Source organism: Balaenoptera ricei, chromosome 19 (genome assembly GCF_028023285.1).
Source record: "Balaenoptera ricei isolate mBalRic1 chromosome 19, mBalRic1.hap2, whole genome shotgun sequence".
Classification (NCBI taxonomy): domain Eukaryota; kingdom Metazoa; phylum Chordata; class Mammalia; order Artiodactyla; family Balaenopteridae; genus Balaenoptera; species Balaenoptera ricei.
The window spans coordinates 13964577-13986979 of NC_082657.1; the positions used below are offsets into that span (position 1 = coordinate 13964577).

Sequence of the window (22403 nt, forward strand, 5' to 3'; positions counted from 1 at the left end):
GTTAAGGCCTCTGTATATAAACTTTGAAGATTCTGGCAGGTGGGTAAGGAGATCTACTTATCTTGTGGCTGCCCAAGACGAGCCTCGTATGAACTTTCCCTTGCTTCTTAAACCTGCCGTCTACCAATCTGGACATGCCTCTTTCCTGGGTCTCTCCTTGCCCTCTGTGTACAGGGGCCAGTTTGCAAACCAACAATGCCACAACCTTAGGAGGTAAAGATTGCATTATCAGCGCCCCCTTTTTACAGAATAAGACTCAGATAAGGGGTCTTGCCAAGGCCACATAGCTAGGAAATGGCAGAGCCAGGATTTGGACCAGGCCATCTTGGCTCCTCAGCATGTGTGTGGTCCCAACCTAGAAAACCAAATCATCTGGGCTGAGAGAAGATAAGTCAAGCATCGGCTCCCCGAGGGTGGGAATTTTGTGTGCCTTGTTCATTGCTGAATCCCCAGTGCCTAGAACAGGGTCCGGCACAAAGCACTACCCAGTAAATATTTGTCAAGTGAAGGAATAAATGAATTAAAATAAATACTAAATTTTCAACTGGTTTGTTGTTGTTGTTAATAGTAATAGTAGTTGGACAACGTGGTACAACTACTTTGGAAAATAACTTTTCTTTAAAAGTTAAATATATAGGGCTTCCCTGGTGGCGCAGTGGGTGAGAATCTGCCTGCCAATGCAGGGGACACGGGTTCGACCCCTGGTCTCGGAAGATCCCACATGCCGCGGAGCAACTAGGCCCATGAGCCACAATTACTAAGCCTGCACGTCTGGAGCCTGTGCTCCGCAACAAGAGAGGCCGCGATAGCGAGAGGCCCGCGCACAGCGATGAAGAGTGGCCCCCACTTGCCACAACTAGAGAAAGCCCTCGCACAGAAACGAAGACCCAACACAGTCATAAATAAATAAATAAATAAATAAAAATTTATTTAAAAAAAAAAAGAGTTAAATACATACCTATCACATGATCCAGGCATTCCAATCCTAGGTATATACACTAAAAAAATGAAAACATATCCACACAAAGACTTGTACATTGATGTTCATAGCACCTTTATTTGTATAATTGCCAAAAACTGCAAACAACACATATGTCCATCAGTGAGTGACTTGATAAACAAATTGTGGTGACCTGATAAACTATTCCACACAATGGAACACCACTCAGAAATAAAAAGAATGAATTATTGTTAAACATGTATGAATCTCAAAATAATTATATTGAATGAAAAAAGCCAGACATGAGAGTACATACTATATAATTTCATTCTAGAAAATGCAAACTAACCAACAGTGATAGAAAGCAGATTAGTGGTTGTCTGGGGATGTGTGTGTGGAGGCATGAGGGATGAAGCGTTTATCAAGAGGCAGGGGGAAATTTGGAGATGATGGATATATTCATTACCTTTTTAGTCATTATCTTCTTTTTTTTTTGATGTTCCTGAGAATATACATTTTATTTATTTATTTATTTTTAATTTTTAAATTTTTTTCATGGTTAAGCCATTCATTCTTCTTTTTAAAATGTATTTATTTATTTATTTTAATTAAAAAAAAATGTTTGGGGGGCCGTACTGTGTGTCTTGCGGGATCTTAGTTCCCTGACCAGGGATCAAACCTGCGCACCCTTGCAATGGAAGCACGGAGTCTTAACCACTGGACTGCCAGGGAAGTCCCCTCTTTTTATTTTTTTAATTTTTAAATTTTTTTTTATTAATTTATTTTATTTGTAATTGATTTTTGGCTGCGTTGGGTCTTCATTGCTGTGTGCGGGCTTCTTCTAGTTGCAGCGAGCGGGGGCTACTTTTCATTGCAGTGTGTGGGCTTCTCATGGCAGTGGCTTCTCTTGTTGCGGAGCACGGGCTCCAGGCGCGCAGGCTTCAGTACCTGTGGCACACGGGCTCAGTAGTTGTGGCTCGTGGGCTCTAGAACGCAGGCTCAGTAGTTGTGGCGCACGGGCTTGGTTGCTCCGCGGCATGTGGGATCTTCCCGGACCAGGGATTGAACACGTGTCCCCAGGGATCTTAGTTCCCTGACCAGGGATCAAACCTGCACACCCTTGCAATGGAAGCGCGAGTCTTAACCACTGGACTGCCAGGGAAGTCCCCTCTTTTTATTTTTTAAATTGAAGTATAGTTGATTTACAACATTATGTTAGTTTCAAGTGTACAGCACAGTGATTCCGTTATATATTCTTTTTCAGATTCTCTTTTTTAAAATTTTTTAAAAATTAATTTTTTATTGAAGTATAGTTGATTTACAATGTTGTGTTAGTTTCAGGTGTACAGCAAAGCGATTCATATATATCTATATATATATTTTTTCAGATTCTTTTCTCAAATAGGTTATTATGAACTACTGAGTATAGTTCCTTGTACTATACAGTAGGTGTCCTTGTTCCTTTTGGTCATCACCTTGATTGTGATGGCGGTTTCACAGGTTTATACATAAGTCAAAACTCATCAACAGTATTCTTTAAATATGTATGGTTTCTTGAATGTCAGGCATATCTCAATAAATCTTGGGGAAAAATAAGCCACAACTGTGTAATGCAACTGAGAACTTTTCCTCTACCACACTGGCTTCACCCATTGACCCTAAAGGCATCTGAGTTTTCAATCTGAGGCCCAATAGACCATGAAGCTATTTCCGCCTGGAGCCCTGAAGAGGCTTCAAAAAAAGAAAAGAAAAGAAAGCTGGCCTATTTCTGCTTTGGGGCCTGTCACATTTCTCTCCTGAGACCCTGAGCCCACAGGGGACCAATTTCTTGACTAGGGAAGAAAAAAATGAGAATACGCATAGGAAAAAAAAGAAGCCCAGCAGATGGGAACATGGCTAGCTACCCCACTCACAAGTAGGCAGGAGGAGGGTGGATATGGGGGGAGGGTGGCTGTAGTTCTCCCAGGAAACAGGGAGAAAGTCACTGCTGAGAGTGACAACGAGGAAGACGCTGTTAGAGGTTTGAGGAGAAGATCTGATACATCATCTGGGAGAGTCAAGGGACCAGGGGCAGAGGCAAAATTTGTTAGACAGCATTCCAAGTCGGTGGGTATGAATTTAAGGCGAGAGCAGTTAGCATGATTGTGTATTTTTTTTCCATCCACATTCATCTGCACAGATGCAGGCATGCGATAGATGGAGCCTTAGATTTAACAAGGATTGTGGTTTTGCCAGATGAGTAGGGTGGAGAGGGGGAAGTGTGTAGAGAATGTGCGTAAGGGGGCGATTATAGTGGTTTGTCAAGGAATTTAATCTGTGAAGGTATGAGGGGGTGGAGGGGTCATGGAAACATGGTAGGGCTAATGGATTATCGGAGTTGAGCTTCTGAAGGGAGTGAACTAGAAAGACAGGTGATCAGTAGAGCGCAAGATGCACGAAACTGAGGTTCTAAAGAGGCTGTAGTGATTGAGACGAGGTCTAGGTGTGACCATGGGAGGGACACATAATACTGTACATCAACTATAATTTTTTTAAAAAGTGTTTTTTCAAAAGGCTACAAGCCAGGGGAATCCCCACCTCCATCTGGACGGGCTTGCTGTAGGTGTTTGAGAGCAGTTATGCACACTCGTGACACTGATGGGGATGGCTGGTCCTGGGAGGCCATGGAACAGGCCTGTGTCAAAGGGAGAGGGAGAAGAGATGCTCCTTAAAAAAGAAGCATCTCATAGTGGATAGAGGACCAAAAGGAGCTGGGAATGTTGGCCACCACTATGAACCCTGCAGTTGGGGTGGTTTTGAATCATGAGGAGTTTTGACCCCTCAGCCCATCCTATGGGCTCTACTTTCAAAACAGATCCATAACCTGTTCACTTCAATCCCTCCACGGCCCCCATCCTGACCCCATCCACCTTCTCCAGCCCATTCCCACTGAATTAGCCTCCTGTCTTCCTGCTCCCACCCCACCTCCCACAGTCTGTTTCCCACACCCACAGCACGCAGCCACAGGGCTCCTGTGAACACCTGAGCCAGATCAGGGCCCTCTCCTGCTCGGAACCCTCCTGTGGCCTCACCTCAGAGTAAAAGTAAAAGTCCTCCCCTCCCCATGGCCCAGGAGGACCCTCACAGACTGCCCTCTCCCCCTTTTCTGATGTCATCACTTACCATTTACCCCTCCCTTCCTCTACTCCAGCCACAAAGGTCTCTAGCAATTCCTGGAACACACCAGGCACATTTCACCGCAGGGCCTTTGCACTGGATGTTCCTTCTGCTTGGAATGCTCTCCCCCCAGTATCCACATGACCTCCTCTCTCTCCTATTCAGACCTTTGCTAAAATGTCACCTTCTCGGTGAGGCTTCCCCTGAATATCCTTTTGAGCAGAGCAAACTGCCCTCATGTACTCCTCATCCTCCTTCCCTGTTTTATTATCTTCATAGCAGTTATCACCTCCGATACATATTTTACTGATGTATTGTGCATCTTTCACTAGAATGGAACCCCCGGAAGGAGGGAATTTTTTCTTATCTGGTTCACCATTTTTATCCCAGATGCCCCAAAGAGTGTTAGTTCAATAAACATCAGATGAATGAGTGACTGACCCCAGGGTAGGTCCTTAGAGGGGTGAAAACATACCCACTTTTGGCCCCCAAAGAGCCCAGATTCTAGTGAGGAGACAAAAATTAAATAACTGGTTGTTTTCACATGGCAATAAGAGCAAAGAGGGAGATAAATGGGAAGCCATGATTTTAACTGTGTATGGCGACTAACTAGGCTGGGGTGCTCAGGAGGTGACATTTGAGCCAAGGCCTCTCAAATGAGGAGCAAAGATCTGGGAGAAGGGTGTTTTAGACAGAGGGAACAGCCAGTGCAGAGTCAGGAATGAGCTCTGGGTATCTGATAAACAGAAGGAAAACCAGTGTTTGTGCCATGTAGAGGACAAGTGGAAAGGGTTAGGCATGGATTTGGATGGGCCCACAAGGGTTGGATTATGCCACGGGGGCCCTAAAGAGGGGAGGACTTGTTCTTTCAGATGCTGCCCAGCTGTGGTGAATTTCAGTTGGTCCTTCCCCTCTCTGAGCCTCAGTTTCTGAAATGGAGGTAGACCTGAGGTCCCCTCTGCTTCCAGACATTCTCAGCACTTCTCAAGACCACCCAGCGTTGCAGGTACTATTACCAACCTCCTACCGGATGAGGAAACAGAGGCCCCAGAATGCCTTTTCACTTTCCCAAAGCCACAGAGTAAGTAGGTGCACCGTCCATATTTGAACGCTGGCAGTCTGACCCCAGGACTCATGCTCTTACCCTCCAAGGGATATTGCAGACCCCATCACTGTTAACAGGCACTGCAGTGCACTGGGTATGTGTCTTTGGTGGCAGACAAATCCTGCTATATGCCACTTACAAGCGGTGGGATCCCGGGTAGGTCGCTAGCGTCCCCTGAGCCCATTTCCCCGTCTGTACAATGTGCACCCCAACATTTACCTCAACCAACAGAACACTTGGCTGACCAGGAGGAATGAGGCGTGATTCCCAAACAACTGTGCGACTTTCTGTGAGGGATGGGGGGCGGGTATTGAGGGGCTGGGGATGTTTGGGGAAAAGGGACGCGGAGTCTTCCCGTTCCTTTTTTGCGTTGTTTCCTCCATTCAACCGCAGAGCAACTCTCGATCTCCCTCCCCACCCCCCCCCCCCAATTTTTTTTTCCCAGGGCTGGAAAGAGGTCGTGGTCCCTTTAAGTCCCGCCCCTCCCTCCCCCAAAACTTCCCAGTGTCTGCTCTCTTTTCGATCTCGGACGGCCGGCCAGGCTCGCCGCCGAACTGGTAGGGGCTGGGGGCGAGGGGTCAGGGAGGAGTGAGGGGGGATCCCAGGGAGGCGCCGCCCGGGGCCCGCGACCGCGGCCCGTGTGCAAGGGGTGGGGGAGGGGCGGAAGCCGGGAGCGCGGGTGTGCAGCTAACGCGGCAGCCCGGTCGCCAGCCGTGGGCGCGCTCGGGCGGCCGAGCTGCCTGGAACGTGCCGCGCGGGGGACGGTTCCGTCGCGCCCCGTCGGCGCGCGCCGGCGCGAGGGGCGTCCGGGCCGGGCGCGGGGGCGGGGAGGGGAGGGGCCCCTCTCTCCCCCTCCCCCCACCACATTCCTCTGACGTCCGGACCTCGCGACCCCGCCCTTCAGTCGGAGCCGCACCGCCTTAATTCCGTCGCACTGATCACGTGTTGGAGGCGCTGCGCCGTCCCCCATCTCCGTTCGGCCGGCTCCTTCGGATCTTTTCCGGGTGATCGGGAGCTGATTTACATCTCCACCAGCCCACCCCAACTTTCGTATCTCCTCAAACCCGCGGACCTACCAGGCCGGTCCCACTCTCTTAGTGCCACTGACCCCATTTCAAACTTAGTTTCCACTAGGACCCCTATTTCGGGAACCCCCTTTCACCCGAGTGGAAAGGTTCCAGAGCATCTTTGGTGGGCGTCCCCCGCATTTCCCACGTCTGTCTCCTCGCTTTCTAAGCGCAGCGTCCCCTCCTTCTCTTCCCCCTCCCCCCCCAGCAGGCAGCCCCATAAGGTTAAAGGCCTTAGGGCGGGATCCTAGGTCACCCCCCCAGCGCCGCCCCCAGGTTCCGGCTGTTGGGCGTCGTTGCACCCTAGAGACTTGGGAAGGTGTTCTCTGCGGGGTGGCCCTACCCGCCTCGGAGAAAACAAGGCCAGCCAGACGCTCAGAATACCCTAAGTACTCCCCTTTGCAGAGTGCTGGCACTGTGCAGCGTGCTGTACCTGGCGCTTGGTAGGGTGGCCAGCTTCACTAAGGCCGAGGCAGAGACCACCGCTCCCTTGCTCACACAAGCACTTCCATGCTACGGAAAAAGACAGCCACCAAACTGTGACGACGCAGAGTAGTAAGGGCTGTCGCGTGAGAACCATTGGCCTGAGCGATCAGGGGTTATTATGGGGGAAGCCGAGAGTCTGGGCTGGTAGGGACAAGGAACGCTTCTCAGAGTGAGCAGAGCACGAACAAGAGAAATTTATTCTTTAGCTCCGGCAGGAGGGATAGTGGAGAAAGTGTTCTAGGTGGAAGGGCCTGCTCGGGCCAAAGATCCAGAGGTGCGCGAAAGATCCTTCCCTTTCTGCAAATTGAAAGGAGTTATTTGTGGTTGAATTTAGTGGTAGAGTGGTGAAAGGACGCCGGGGAACTGGACTGGGTCATAAGATAGTCGGCAACAGCAAATGGTTTTATACTGAAGGAAAGGGTCAGATTGGGTTCAAAAATTTTTTCTCTGGCGTTGTGAAGGTTAGAGATGGAGAAGAATAGAATATAGTGATGGGGACAGAGCTGCACTGGCAGTTGCCCTTCTAACTTAGTTTGCCCTTGCGGGGCTGCTTACAGCAGTAAAGACTCAGGGTACTTCAGGCCTTCCCTCCTTTAGAGGGTCGCCCCGCCTCCAGAGGCGCCTGAAAGCGATTCGCGCATGCCTCCTCTCCTCCGATCCTTTCCTAGACTGCGCCAAAGAGCGCCTACGGGTCAGGGATGGGCTCTCCTTTTTCACCCAATCAGGGGCCACCAGTGGTCCTACCGTCTGGTGAGAGGACTCTTTCCACTCTCAACTGACTAATCGGGCGTCTTGCAGAAGATGGACACCTGCAGTAGCCACTGGAGAGAGGCAAAAGGGAGGGGCCTCTTTGGTTCCTTGCGGAGAGGCGCGGGAAGGTAGTCGCTGTGACGGAAGACTAAGGGCTTTCGGTTTGATGGATTAGCGAGAAGACCAATGAAAGTGGGAAGGAGGCGGGGCTTTTGGGGAGAGTGGGGACCGCCGCTCCTATCAGGTGCTCCGAACGAGGCCAGGCAGTGTCAGAAATCTGACCAATCAAGTTGGAGTTTATTTTAAGGCGGCGGGGTCGCAGAAATGACTGGCAGAAAGCGCTCACCTATAAGGAGTGTCCCAGACAAACAAGGGCGGGCACTCCTGCAGAACGGCGTGGGCTTTATCCAATAGGCGCGCAAGGCGTATGGAGGCTTCCCCTCCCCCAGCGGCGGGACCAGTGGCTCCCCCTATCGGGTGGGGGCGGCGGGTGACGGGCGTGTCCCTCCCCCAATGAGAGGCGGGGGGAGGCGGGTTCTGGGCCGCCATGTCGCGGAGGCTGCTGCCCCGGGCGGAGAAGCGGCGTCGGAGGCTGGAGCAGAGGCAGCAGCCGGACGAGCAGCGGAGGCGGTCCGGAGCGATGGTGAAGATGGCGGCGGCGGGCGGCGGAGGCGGCGGTGGCCGCTACTACGGCGGCGGCAGTGAGGGCGGCCGGGCCCCTAAACGGCTCAAGACTGACAACGCTGGCGACCAGCATGGAGGCGGCGGCGGCGGTGGAGGAGCCGGGGCGGCGGGCGGTGGCGGCGGGGTGAGGCCAGGGCCCTAAGCGCCGGAGACGGCCGGGAAGGGAGGAAGAATTTCTCACGTTGAGGGCCTTTATTTTGGGGGGGGGGTGCTGTGCGCACGCGCCCAGGCCCTCGCGCCGTGGACGGGGTGGGGGAGGGGCAGGCGTTGGGCAAACGGCGGGGTTTGCGCGAGGACAGGCGCTTGCGCGTGCGCGCTCTACAGAGCGGGGTGTGGGGGCGGAGGAAACTGCTCGCGCTGCAGGTGGCGCAGTGCGCAGGCGCCGCGGGCTGGCTTGTGGGGGCCGGGCACGCGGTCGGGCCGATTTTTTCTTTATCATTTTCTTTTCTGGCCCCATGCGCAGGCGCACTTCTCCTGCCCGGGCCTTGTGGGCGGTTGGGGGGGGGGCACCGCGTGAGCGGGGAATAGGTGGGCGGTAGCCTTTTCTGTGCCTGAGTGGGGTACTCTGCCTGATCGCTCTTTGATCTTTGTAGCGTCATGGTTTGTCTCAGTACAGAAATTGATTTCTTTGAGGATATTCCCCCAGACCAGAATATCTGCCTAATTTTTGTGGGCATTAAAAACCGGAAGAAAGTGTTGTGAGAGGTCTTTTTAGCCGTTTGGAAGTTGAACCAAGCTCTGGAGTTATCACAAGTTTGCTTACATTTTTGAGGGTTAACTGGGTGCGGTAGGTTTGATGAACCAAAATGTTCCCTGAGGGGTGGGCACTTTGTAAGGGGTTCAGCCTCTTAAGCCTCCTCGGAAAAGACAACCAGTTGTTACTCCTGGCTTGGAGCCCATTCCCTCCTCCTTGGAAGTTCCTGAAGCCCTGTCCTGTTCAGCCATTTGCAGAGTTTTCCATGGTTTAGTGGTGCTCTGTAGCCGTGATTTACTAGCATTTAAACCGTGCCAGGCCTTGTTGCACGCATTTGAAAGGTATCTTAATTGAATTCTTAATACTCCTCTATGAGGTAAGGGATGGGCTTACTATTCTCCATTTACAGAGGGGAGGTAAATTTCTTTAGGTCTTGTAGCTGGTCTGAGGAGGGGCAGGGATTGGAACTCAGGGCTGTGGAACTCCAAATCGCTGAGCTGGTAACCATCAGGCGGGTGTGGCTCCTGTGGTTTGTGTGGTTCGTTCCTGAAATAGAATCCAATTCTGCCCGTGTTACATGGGCTTCTGCTTGGTGGTTCTCACATGGGAGGCTGGGCCCAGAGCCCAGGAGAGGTGGAGAAAGTTACTTTGCTTTTTCTTGATTCCCAGACGCTGTTGTCTGTGGGTGGAAAGATACTTCCCCTGGGAAGGGAACTGTCTTGATTTTTAGTGGTACAGGTTGGATCTTCTCTTCTTTTGAAGACTACTCTCTTTTTCATTAGTCTGACCTAGGTAGTATTTTCCAATACAGATTTTGGTGAGAGAGTGAAGACTAGAGGCAGTCAGGACTGGCCTGGCTGCCACGGTGTCTGAGGCGCCTGCTGCCTGGGGATGAGTGGTGGGGAACAGCAGTGCTTGGCTGTGTGGTGATGGTAGGTTCCTCCACTAGGGGAGGGGCAGAAAAACTTGGGTGAATGCAAAGGGAATGTCCTGGTTCAGGCTGCAGCAGAAAATTGAGTCCCCTTTCCAAGCCACTCTTTTCCCACGTTTCTTTGACCAGTGGGAAGAGACTGGTGCTGGGAAGACTGTAAGATGGGACTTGGGACTTGTCTGGTCCTGCATTTTGCCTTCGTCAGAAACTACAGTAAGAGCCATTAGGCATGTGGCCATACACTCAGGCCTTCTGCTCTGCTGGCCCAGAATCCTTGTGGGGTGATTGGTTGAATTGCAGCCCCTAGTTGCCTGCCCTGTATGTCTTTCCTGGGTGACACACTCAAATGTTTTATCTGTTTGAGTCCCCAGTGGCACGGAAGTCAGTAATCCACTGTCTTGTACAGCAGAAAGTGAAGTCTTGTTTTTGCTTCCTTTCTCAGGAGAACTACGATGACCCGCACAAAACCCCCGCCTCCCCAGTTGTCCACATCAGGGGCCTGATTGACGGCGTGGTGGAAGCTGACCTTGTGGAGGCCTTGCAGGAGTTTGGACCCATCAGGTACTCAGCTCAGAGGCCAGGGGTTGGGCGTTCAGATGAGTCAACTCCTTGGTGTCCTGTGTGTCACCGGGTTTCTGGTTAGAAGTAACTTGGCCATTTCGGTCCAGGTTCCTTTAGCTAGGTCCTGGGGCTCCATTACTCCTGGGGTTAGCCATTGTACTTTGGATAAGTTACAGCAAGTTCCGTGTTTTTCCCTCATTCCTTTTTTTTCTCTCTCTCTGCCTGGTAATTTTGGCACATGGTGAGTAATGAGAATAGAGGAGTGAACATCACTGTCTTGATTCCTCCCAGACAGTTGCCTACCCAGAGTGGTCAACACTGTGATAGGGGAAACCCAGCCATCTGTGGGAGGCATCTGACTCGATCAGGTGAGGGGTTGGGAAGGAAGGCTTCCCAGAGAAGCTGATGCCAAAGCCGCACACACCTCTTTTGCTTGTTGTGCCACTTACGGCAAGGGGTGTTCACGTCAAGAAACCATGACGGGCACAGAGGAGTCCAGAGGCCAGGGAGGAGTCGGATCACAGATAACTGAGGTCGTCCTATGACTCTTGTCTCCATCCCCCTGAGAGGATTGCAACGTGTGTTCTCTTTGCCAGTTATGTGGTGGTAATGCCTAAAAAGAGACAAGCGTTGGTGGAATTTGAAGATGTGTTGGGGGCTTGCAACGCCGTGAACTACGCAGCCGACAACCAGATCTACATTGCGGGCCACCCAGCTTTTGTCAATTACTCTACCAGCCAGAAAATCTCCCGCCCCGGGGACTCGGATGACTCCAGGAGCGTCAACAGTGTGCTTCTCTTTACCATCCTGAACCCCATCTATTCGATTACCACGGTGCGTGCCAGTGGTTATTCGTTTAGGCTCTTCTATGGAATCTCTCTCCTGCCTTTTCTTCCTGTCTTCTCCCATGAGCCAGACTGACCTGCTAGTGTCCCTTCATCTTGCCTGTCTTTGGTTTTTACAGGATGTTCTTTATACTATCTGTAACCCTTGTGGTCCTGTCCAGAGAATTGTCATTTTCCGGAAGAATGGAGTCCAGGCTATGGTGGAATATCCTTTGCTAGGAAATGGGTGTTCCTTGAGATGGGAGCTCACAGGGCTCGGTCGGAGTCCATCTTTTCAACCAGCACGTGTCTCCTGAACGCCTGCCATGTGCCAGATGCCTTCATAGAGCCCATGGTCTCATGGAAGGGATGGTTAATAAACAATCGCACCTAAATAGTTGGCCCTTGAACAGCTCAGATTTGAACTCTGTGGGTCCACTTAAGGTGAATCTCACTCACTAAGTGTATACTACAGTATTATGCCATCTGTGGTTGGTTAAATACATGGATTTTCAATTGCGCAGGGAGTTGGTGCTCCTAAAACACCCACACACACATGTTCAAGGGTTGTGTAATGTGAAAGTATGGGGTTTAAAGTGTGAAGGGAAAGAAGAGTGTGCCATGAGATACAAGAGGAAAGAATTTACAGGGGTTCTGGGAAAGTCTCTGAGAAGGTGCTATCCTTATTTCCATGTAGAGGTGGGAACTGATACTCAGGCCGAGGACACCACCTCTGCAGAGGTCCTCAGGTGGGCAGGAGCTTAGCGTTGGAGAAAGCGAGCAACCTGACAACTGAAGAGTAGCTGACGAGGGGGAGAGAGTTCCTTAGGACATTGGAAGACGTTACGGCGTCCCAGGCAGTGGGGTGAAGCTTGGGTCGGTGTAGTGGGAAGACACTGATGGGTTTGCGGGGCAGGAGTATAATCTAGTTAACGTTTCAGAGATCGTTCAGGCTTAGTCAGGGCGCGTAGAAGCAGGGGGAGGATGAGGCCGAGGAAGAAGGTGGCTCGGCCGGGGACGCTGGCAGAGAAGGTTGTTGCGGTGCGGCCGGGCGGGGGGGGAGTGCAGGTCTCAGAGGCGCTCTGGCCGTGTCTGCGCATTTGGGGCAGCACTCCAGCTGCGTCCGTACACGTGGCTGGTGGCTGTGGGCAGTGAACTAACGCCAGAGCCCGCTTGGAGCAGTCTTCGGGGTGCTGCTTGTCCTCCCTCTCTGGCGCAACTTGAAGCTCTTTTCAGAGGGCTCTTGGGATGGGAGTTTCCCTTAACTGTGCTCACATTTGACTCTGTGCAGAGTGCCCAGCGGGCCAAGGCCTCACTCAATGGGGCTGACATCTACTCAGGCTGTTGCACTCTGAAGATTGAATATGCGAAGGTAGGTCTGGGAAATGGCTGCCGCTTGTCAGCTTCCTAGGTGAGCCTGGAGCCTGGCTGACCTCAGGCTTTTTTTGTTCCTGCAGCCTACACGCTTAAACGTGTTCAAGAATGATCAGGATACTTGGGACTACACAAACCCCAACCTCAGTGGACAAGGTAATCCTGACGGCAGCTTTGTTTTAAACATACCCGCCTTGCCTTCACTTGACTAGCGCACTTCATAAACCTGGACTCAGGGTTATGTAATGCCATTGGGCTCCTGTGGACATGGGAGGGCCTTGGGGGTCAGCTCTTGGAAGATACACTCCAGTGGGAGGGGGTGAATGAGGGGCCTCTGTAGGTCCTAGCTGCTGCTTGTGGCCCTTTGATGCAGCAGAGGATGCAGGGTCAAGGCAGAGGCCTGGGTGGGGTGGGGAGCAGGGCCTCACTGAGCACAGGCCACGGCAATGGCTTACAAACCAGTAGCAGCTCCCAAACGGATTCTGCTGCTTTTCTTCTAGGAGCGTGCTTAGGGTCACTGACCCCATTCTCACTGGGCCAGGAGTGGTCCTCTTGCTCTCCACTATTGACAGGGTCTGCTTCTGGGGGGACAGATTGGGGATGTGATGAGGGCTCCCAGGCCCTCGCAGCAGAGCCTTTGAGCAAGTTGACCTTGTGGAGGTGAGACACCCTGGATTGGAGCAGGGCGGACACGCCTCACCTCACTTGTAGAGGGGATGCAACATCTCTGCAGGGGGCCCAAATGGACAACCCCCTTCCTAGAGTCTGTCAAGAATGGTTTGCCTTGGATAGGAGGGAGAGGTGGAGCCTTGCCTTTGAAAAACAGCGGCGCCCCCTCAGCAAGACCATCCATCTCTGTTTCTGTCTTGGTCTGATACGTCGGACTAGGCCGTGGGCTGAGGGAGGTGGCTGGTGGCTGACATCTCACAGGCCCTGGGAGGCCAGAGGCTCCTGTTCCTAGGCAGGCCTGTCTTGTTCGCCCTTGCAGCTGGGAAGCCGTGGGCCGGGTGGGCTAGGCTCTTCCCCAGGACCCTCACAATGGGCGCTGTGGGGCTCGCTGCCCCCTCCAGAGGTCAGAGACAAATTGGTGACCGAGTGAATGTACCAGAGCGGGCAATGGCATTACATGACTGCTAACAGAAACACGGCAACCAACCATTTCTTCTCCAAGGAACATAAATAGAAGATGTGCAGACCAGCAGGGGCTAGTGGCAGGGGCTGGCTGTGCATTGGTTTTGATGCCTCTCAGCTTTGGCCGCCCCCAGGCTGGGGGTCAAAAACGAGAGCTGTTGAGGTGACCTGGAGTGAGGGAGGTGCTTCGCCACCCCCTCGGGAACCAGACTTCAGCGGCTCTGCCTCTGCACATTGCTCACCAACACACAGGGTAGAAACCACTAGCTCTTCCTGGAGAGAACAGAACATGCAGCCTCCACCACGTCCCCAGAAACAGCCGCAGACTTGAGCTCACTACATCAAGAACACCACACCGCGCTCCAAGGAACAGCTACAAGCACAGAGGCAGACAGAGACAAAGAAAGAGACGCAACATGGCAGCAGACACTGCTTTTTTACTAAACATTAAAAAAATGTCAAAATCCAAGCAAACTTGAACCCGAAAATGTACACAGAAGTAGGAAACACAGAGAACAGCTCTCCCAGCCAGCCAGCGGCGCTCTTTTCGGAGAACGTTTCATAGACTGAAGTAGATTCCATGGGCCTCCAAGACAATAGGATCCTCTCCATTCCTCGCCATGTGGGTTTGGTTTTTTTTGTTTTTCGTTTTTTAAGTCCTTTGGTTTGGGGAGGGCCTTTTTTTTTTTTCTGTTTTGATATTTTTATTTTTTCTGCAGTCATCGGCTGCCAACATAATCTGCACCAACTGGAGATCAGAAACCAAAAAAAAACAAAAACAAACTTAAACCACAACAGCAGCAAAAAATCAAAAAAACCAAAACAGACCTAAAACCAAACAGCCAAACAGCTCAGAGGTACACAGTTACCTGCTGGCGGGTAACTGGGAGTGCTCCCAAGGCCAAAAGCGTGGGCATAGTGGGGCCACTGGCACACCTCATAACCAGGAGACACGCACACGGAACGCTACACAGCCAGAAGCACCGCACTGCAGCACACAATGTGAGGAGGTGACAACATGGAGGGACACTACCCACTTCATACACCTTTATTTGCCACTTTTCTGATATCTTCTGAGGACAGAACATCTGTGAGCCATTTTTGATTTAATCAAAACATTGACTTTTAAAACAATTCTTTAAAAAAAAGTTGTGTCGGATGTGTACCGTAACTTGTATTTATGACTGTAAAACCATGTGATGCAGGGTCGCAGTGTATGTTTGATGGGACGCCATCTTTCAGAACTGTGCTAACTCACTGTTGAAGCGTCCAATGGTAAGAGAAAATACAGATTTGTTTTTTGTGACAAATGGACATTGTACTCTGTACTTCTGCTGTAAGTAGCCCTTTTCCATCTTTGTAATGACTGTTGGAAAACAAAACCCAGGCCGGGTGGCAGGAAAGGGCAGTGGTCCCGAGCCCTGGGTTTTTGGAGTCAACCAGGCCTGGGTTCAAGTCCCGGCTTGGCCACTAACTTGCTTTGTGACCTTGGGCCAAAGTGTATTATAACTGCTCAGTTAAAAGTTAAGTGCTCATTTTCCTTATCTGTAAAATGGGGCTAAAATAGTACCTACCTCATAGGGTTGTTGTGAGGAATTTAAGAAACGGTGATGTCTGTTTGTAAAGTACTTAGCACAGTGTTTGCCACTCAAGTGCTGAGTTAACGGTAGCGATTATGAACTGCAGCTGGGGTTGGGGCGGGGTGGAACTGCGCCATTGTCTGAGACTGTTGATGCCTTGTACATGACTGCTCATTTGAACTGATGTTGATGTCGCCCTGTTTGTCCTCTCCTACAGTCCCTCTTCTTGGGGTGGATGTGACTAGAGGGGAGGGTGACCGGTACCAAGATTGAGAAAATCTTCTCTCTAGAGAGTGGGCCCTAGCGCTCTTAGACCCTTGGGGCTTTGTGGGCCCAATTTTATTTTTCTACCCTTCCATGGGTTATTTTCTGGCTCTTAACTCCTCTCCCTTCATTGGGAGTTATTTTAGAAATCTGTTTCCGGCCCCCATATCAGCTTCCATAGTGGCTTCAACTTCCCCAGAGGGCCCAAGAGCTGGGCTTCCTGCCAGATCTCGGGAAGGTGAGAGGCCCGGAACCCGGCTTCATCCTTCATGGATAAAGGAAGGCAGCCTGCTTGGAGTGGGCGGCGGGAGGGACAGTGGGCTCCAGCCTTGAGGCTTGGGCTTCATGCCCACCCTGGGTCCGGCCACAGGAAGGAAGCCCCAGTAACCCTTGTGAGGAAGGAAAGGCCACTGCCCAGGCCCTCAGGAGCCGAGGGACGCTGAGATCAGCCTCTGTAGTCAGGAGGGAGGGAGCTACCCCTTTTTCCAAGTTAGGTTCTAACTGTTCTCTCTGTCTGCAGGTGACCCTGGCAGCAACCCTAACAAACGCCAGAGGCAGCCCCCTCTCCTGGGAGATCACCCCGCAGAATATGGTGAGGGCAGGGGGTTCCCCTCCGTGGACTCCCGTGGCTCATGTGCCCCTGCCCGCCGCCCGACGCGCAAATTCTCACCCGTCCTCCCTCTCTTTCCTTCCCACCCCCCAGGAGGGCCCCACGGTGGGTACCACAGCCATTACCATGATGAGGGCTACGGGCCCCCCCCACCTCACTACGAAGGGAGAAGGATGGGCCCACCAGTGGGGGGTCACCGCCGGGGCCCAAGTCGCTACGGCCCCCAGTATGGTCACCCCCCACCCCCTCCCCCACCACCCGAGTATGGCCCCCACGCCGACAGCCCTGTGCTCATGGTCTATGGCTTGGATCAGTCTAAGATGAACTGTGACCGGGTCTTCAATGTCTTCTGCTTGTATGGCAATGTGGAGAAGGTGAGCTTCCGCTAGGTCCACTGCTTTCCTTATAGACCTGGCAGCCCCAGGGGAGGCCCCGACCTTTTGGCCCCCTAGTGAGCAAAGAAGGGGGAAGGAGCCTCTTTAGGAGCAAGCAGGTCCAGAGAGGGTAACTTGTTTAATCAGGTGACACTGCAGATGGATTTTATTTGGTCCTCATGCTATGTGGGTGGTTTATTTTTTTATTTTTCTTTTTTTTTAATTTTCAGTGTTATATTTTTTTGAAAAAAACAAGACTTTATCACATGAAAGTGTTAGTACTTAATATTACGTAAATATTACGGTGTATAAAATTTACCCATCACAGTTAAAGATCATTATGTAAGGATTTTCTCTGGAACACTTCAGATGCTATGGCAACACTGAGTCTTCCTGCCTTGCCTGGGAGAACAGTCGGCTGGGGCTGTCTGGTGACTGCCCACCTCAGACTAGGTCGTTTCTTCTGTCAAACCCATCTGGGTCCTGGAAGCCTTTGAGTTTACAGCCCCTGGCCTGGCCCGTTAACATTAGCAGCTAATAACGTGTCAAGCGTTTTTTTGGTACCACTGTTAAAAGTGCTTTAAATGTTGTAAGTTGTTCATTCTCACAAGAATCCGTAATGAGGCAAGCAGGGGAAGTGAAAGCATGGGGGGCAAATAACTTGCCCAGGTTCACATACCTGTATGTGGAAGCAGGACTCAGAGCTGACACTACTGTTTTTAGTGTTTTTATAACATAACCCCCATAGTCATGACTCAATATCTGTACATATGTCTGTTGATGGAAGTAGCTGCTTTTTTTTCTCCCACCATTCCTGCTTTTCTGTTGTGCTTCGTTAAATGACCCACTCATGGGTCGGGTCCTGAGGTCAGGGAAAGAGTGCCTAGTCTCTGCTGCCTAACTTGGGCTGAGCACCTGCTGTGGGCCAGACACGCTTCTTTGTTCTCCTGACTCCTCACAAGTGAGGGAATGGAAGCCTCGATCCAGAGCAGGCGTTGACTTCCTTCTAACTGACTTGGAAGGGACAGGAGAAGGGTCTCTGACAGCTGGGCGGTGGTGCTGATCACGACTGCTCTCCTCAAGGTGAAATTCATGAAAAGCAAGCCGGGGGCCGCCATGGTGGAGATGGCTGATGGCTATGCTGTGGACCGGGCCATTACTCACCTCAACAACAACTTCATGTTTGGGCAGAAGCTGAATGTCTGGTAGGTACCCAGGCTCCTCGGGCTTGGGGAGCATTGGAGAGGGACCGAGGAGAGAAGGGAGGGGGAATGGGGCCCACTCTGGACAGAGGTCAGAGGAGCACAGAGAAGCCAAGTGCTTATCCAGGCTGGAGTTGGGCATGCAGGTGTGTTCCCAGATGTTCTTCTGAAGCAGTGGGCGAAAGTGTGTCGGCCTCTCCTCAGCTGTGGAGCAGTGCCCTCTGAGGCATACATTGCTGTCAGACAGGAAGGAGGCCACAGGAGAAGGTGGGGGACAACTTGAGGTCTGACACAGGGCTCCCCTTCACTCCTACAGTGTCTCCAAACAACCAGCCATCATGCCCGGTCAGTCATATGGGCTAGAAGATGGGTCCTGCAGTTACAAAGACTTCAGTGAGTCAAGGAACAATCGGTTCTCCACTCCAGAGCAGGCAGCCAAGAACCGCATCCAGCACCCTAGCAACGTGCTACACTTCTTCAATGCCCCTCTGGAGGTGACTGAGGAGAATTTCTTTGAGGTGGGTGCCGTGGACTTGGTCCTTCAGCATAGCCGTCTGAGGAGGCCATTCATTTTTGTATTTTAACAAATATCTATTGAGCTGCTCTGCTGGGCTCTGGGTTGGGTGCTAGGGACATAGCAGGGACCAAGAAAGGCTCAGAATGGCACCAGACTTCCAGCAACAGTGGAGTTTGCCATGCTGCTTGTATTTTTGGCAAGTCAGAGTGGCTGCTCATTTGCCTTGAAAGATTCCTCCCTGTCTGGATGACGGACTGGTGATTGGCGTCCAATCTCGAAACATCCACACTGTCATGCCATCTGGGGCCTAGATGACATTAGAAGGGAGGGTCCCATTATGGTGCTGTCAGAGGGAACCGGGGCAGCTTTGGGGAAGGGTGGAAGTCTGACTGTGGAGTTGGACTTTGGGCCTTACTGTGGCCTGAGGTGTTGCTGTTCGGTTTAGCGAACATTTACCTAGTGCCAGAACACACCCAAATAACAGCTGAAGATGGGAAATTTAAAAAGCAGTTTCCTGGTTTTAGGCAACAAAATAGTTAAGAGCAGTGTTTCTCAACCTTTGGGGGGATTACAGGGATACCTTAGAGTGTGTGATAAAAGCTTAGAAACTCTTTTGTCCAGAAAAATCCAAGTGTTCAGCTGTGGTGTGCTTGAATTCCACCATGTGGCACTCCTTGTGTTTCTAAGTCTGTCTGTTCTTTGTTTTTGTTTTGGCCACGCCACATGCGGGATCTTAGTTCCCTGACCAGGGATCAGACCCATGCCCCCTGCAGTGGAAGCGTGGCGTCTTAACCACTGGAACACCAGGGAAGTCCTTTGAGTCTGTTTTCTGTTTCTGTTGCAGATCTGCGATGAGCTGGGAGTGAAGCGGCCATCTTCTGTGAAAGTATTCTCAGGCAAAAGTGAGTAAACTGCCCCACCTTCCTCCCCCTTTCCTTGACTGTAGGTGGGCAGCTCCCTGGCTCCTGCTCAGTCAGCCTAAAACCTTTGTTTTTCCCGTCAGGTGAACGCAGCTCCTCTGGGCTGCTGGAGTGGGAATCCAAGAGCGATGCCCTGGAGACCCTGGGCTTCCTGAACCATTATCAGATGAAAAACCCAAGTGAGTGTCTGTGGGTCCTGCGGTCATCCATCCCCCTTGTGGCTTAATGGGTTGGCTCGCTTCGGGCCAGAGCCATCCTTCCTGCCATCAAGATAGGGCCCCAGGGATTTCCTTATTGTCACTGACACAGGCAGGTGGGACCTGGTGGCCAGGAGAGCAGCCTGATGTTTCATGCGGGAGGGCCAGCCTAGCTGCTTGCTGCCGCCCGCTCTGCCAGCTTGGGAGTTGCTCAGGCTTGTCCTCCAGGGAGCTGCCATTCTCTGTGCATCAGAGGCTGGCTCAGTACCCAGGAAAAGGGGCTGTAACAGCCAGCAGGTAAAATTTGCCCACCCAGTTCCTGGGCAGGCCTGTTGTTGTGCGCCAGCTGAGAAGCTGGGAATGGGATCCTCCATGGAATTGAAGGAAGAGAAGGAGAAATGCCTTGTGTGTTAGGCTTGTTTTTGAGTCTCAAAAGTGGCAGTGAAGAGTTAGACCCTTGCAGTTGAATTGCAGAAAATGAGAGATGTGTGCAAAACCAGGGGAACTCTGGGTGGGGGGAGCATCCAGAGAGGGGCCCAGTTACACCTTTGTCCTCTCTTTTGCAGATGGGCCGTACCCTTACACCCTGAAGTTGTGTTTCTCCACCGCTCAGCACGCCTCCTAATTAGGTGCCTATGGAGAGTCCCATCTGAGCAGGAAAACATTTCTTTCCTTTATGCTGGTTTTTCTGTTTGTTTTGTTTTGCAGATGTTCCTGTATTCCTTTTTTTTAATGCTAGGTTAGTAGAGGCTTAACCATAATGGAAAAGCTGGAAGTCTAAAGGGGGAGGGGAAGGGGAACTGATATCTCCCAAGATTAACCTTCACTTTTTAAAAATTATTGTACATGTGATTTTTTTTTTTTTTTCCTGTTCATACATTTGTGCTGCCCGTGTACTCTTGGCACATTTCAATAAAATTGTTTGGAAAATAAACGTAGCACTTTCTGGGATTCTGGGGTGTGTCTGCTTCCCTCACACTCAGTCTTCTGAAGAGGAGCAGGCCAGCCAGGACACAGCTGCAGCCCCTCCAGAGGGGCAGACCCAGCCCTGAGGAGCAGTGTGGGCCAGAGCTGCAGATTGGGAGATGATGAAAGGGTCTTGAAAATCTGGGAGACCTGGTGGCATCCTTCATGGGCTCTACCCAAGCAAGCTGGATCTAGTTGAAGAGTCTGTTTTTTTTTTTTTTTAAGTAAATAGTTGAAAAAATTTAAAAATTGAAGAGATTTTAAAAAGAAGAAAGCCTTAATCTTACAAAGTAAACACCTGCCTTTCTTTAAGGTTGGAAAGTGAAACCTCAGATAAAAGTGAAAGTCATCTCCCCACTCCCCTTGGAAGCAAGTTTTTTTTTTTCCATAAGGAAAGTTGTCCTATTTGGATATGTGTCTTAACAGAAAATGCTTTGTACTGTAAGATGTTCTCATATCACATGCAGGGCAACCTCATTATCTTTAGTCTTACACAGTATCTTGTGTGGATATGTCATAATTTACTTGGTTCTGAAGGTAGTTTCCAATTTGCTACTGCAAACAGTACTACTATGCATCTTGGTACAAATGTTAACCCAACTTCCTTGATACTGATCTGGAGGTAAATTCCTAGCAGTGGAATTGCTGGATTAAAGGATACATTCAATTGCAACTTGATAGATATTCCCCAGTCTTGGTGGGTGGGAACTGGTGCTTATGGTTGGGACTGGGCCATATGGGTGGAGGGCAGACGATAACCTGGAAGGGAGCCGCCTTTTAAGAACCTTGACTTATACTGGAGGGAAGAGATCCTGCAGAGAGGAGCAAGTCAAAAAGTCCAGTTCCTTGTGTGTGCTTGAAAAAACCCACTTTGTAATCTCCTGTAGAGTTTTTAAACATTAACATCTACTGAAGTCGAATGGCATTTATCAAAGTTTCATCAGGGAAAGCTTCAAACCTCTAGACAAGGAGAAACTACAGTCACCTTGCAGCTGTAACTTAAAAATCTAGGATTATTTTAAGCTAATCAAGGGGGGTAAAAAGTAAATTTCCCCATTTTGTCTGCCAGCACCCAGTCTTCATCCCATGTTAGTAGTTATGAGTCTCTTAGATATTCTATGCATATATTGTTTTTTATGAATGTACAGCCATCTATAACCGTCTTTTTATAGCAACCTAAATGTTCTACATCTTTAAATTTTTTTCTCTCACATCTTGGTATCTGCGTAGTGGTTCCAGAGTTCTCCATTGTGTAGATGACCAAACATTCTCTGTTTTCCAAAAGAGCCTTACCATCTGACACATTAAGAAGGCAAAATAGGACTTAACCTGGTGATCCTGTGGTTAAGACTCAACCCTTCCCTTGCAGGGGGCACAGGTTTGATCCCTGGTCTGGGAAGTTCTACATGCATGCAGTGTGCAGTGCGGCCAAAAAGAAACAAAAAAAAAGTCAAAGTAGGGCTTCATTGGTGGCACAGTGGTTAAGAATCCACCTGCCAATGCAGGGGACACGGGTTCCAGCCCTGGTCCGGGAAGATCCCACGTGCCGGGGAGCAACTAAGCCCGTGGGCCACAACTACTGAGCCTGCACTCTAGAGCCTGCGAACCACAACTGCTGAAGCCCACGCGCCTAGAGCCCATGCTCTGCAACAAGAGAAGCCACCGCAATGAGAAGCCTGCACACTGCAACGAAGACCCAACACAGACAAAAAATTAAATAAATTAAAAAAAAAGAAAGCCAAGTATTCATTACAACCCCATTTGCCAGAGACAGAGACCTTGGACTAATGACTTCTCCCCAGCCGGTTTCCTCTGCATACAACATAAAATAGTACAACCCTGCAGTGGTGTGGCAATTCAGATTATATAGTCAGCGCTTAATGTTGGCCGGCCTATATTCCCATTCCCTCACATGGATAAATTCAGTAGTAACTTTTTTCTTTTATTTTTTAAAATTTATTATTTTTTAATTTATTTTGGGCTGCGTTGGGTCTTCGTTGCTGCTCGCGGGCTTTCTCTAGTTGCGGCGAGTAGGCTTCTCATTGTGGTGGCTTCTCTTGTTGCAGAGCA

General features: G+C 50.7%; 1 protein-coding gene across 3 annotated transcripts; it reads left to right on the forward strand.

Annotated features, from left to right (window-relative positions):
- The first annotated feature begins 5688 nt into the window (after positions 1 to 5688).
- Positions 5689 to 20301, forward strand: HNRNPL (heterogeneous nuclear ribonucleoprotein L). Of its 3 annotated transcripts, none has more exons than XM_059906172.1 (13): positions 5689 to 5758; positions 10256 to 10374; positions 10971 to 11208; positions 11339 to 11424; positions 12474 to 12570; positions 12656 to 12728; positions 16068 to 16139; positions 16251 to 16531; positions 17615 to 17736; positions 18050 to 18251; positions 19095 to 19152; positions 19254 to 19349; positions 19934 to 20301. In XM_059906172.1, the coding sequence occupies exons 3-13, from the start codon at positions 10984 to 10986 to the stop codon at positions 19990 to 19992; spliced, it is 1371 nt and encodes a 456-aa protein (XP_059762155.1). In that variant the 5' UTR covers positions 5689 to 5758; positions 10256 to 10374; positions 10971 to 10983; the 3' UTR covers positions 19993 to 20301. The 3 variants fall into 3 exon arrangements, with proteins under 3 accessions (XP_059762155.1, XP_059762153.1, XP_059762154.1); XM_059906171.1 differs by lacking the exon at positions 5689 to 5758 and adding an exon at positions 8024 to 8312; XM_059906170.1 differs by lacking the exon at positions 5689 to 5758 and adding an exon at positions 8022 to 8312 and having other exon boundaries at positions 16068 to 16531.
- The last annotated feature ends 2102 nt before the right edge of the window (positions 20302 to 22403 follow it).

What these genes read in the sequence shown, in the direction of transcription:
- HNRNPL (XM_059906170.1), top strand. Translation starts at nt 8,052, where the DNA reads ATGTCGCGGAGGCTGCTGCCCCGGGCGGAGAAGCGGCGTCGGAGGCTG. An exon ending in TGAAGATTGAATATGCGAAG is followed by an intron (nt 12,571 to 12,655) that starts GTAGGTCTGGGA and finishes TTGTTCCTGCAG; the next exon opens with CCTACACGCTTAAACGTGTT. An exon ending in CCCCAACCTCAGTGGACAAG is followed by an intron (nt 12,729 to 16,067) that starts GTAATCCTGACG and finishes CTCTGTCTGCAG; the next exon opens with GTGACCCTGGCAGCAACCCT.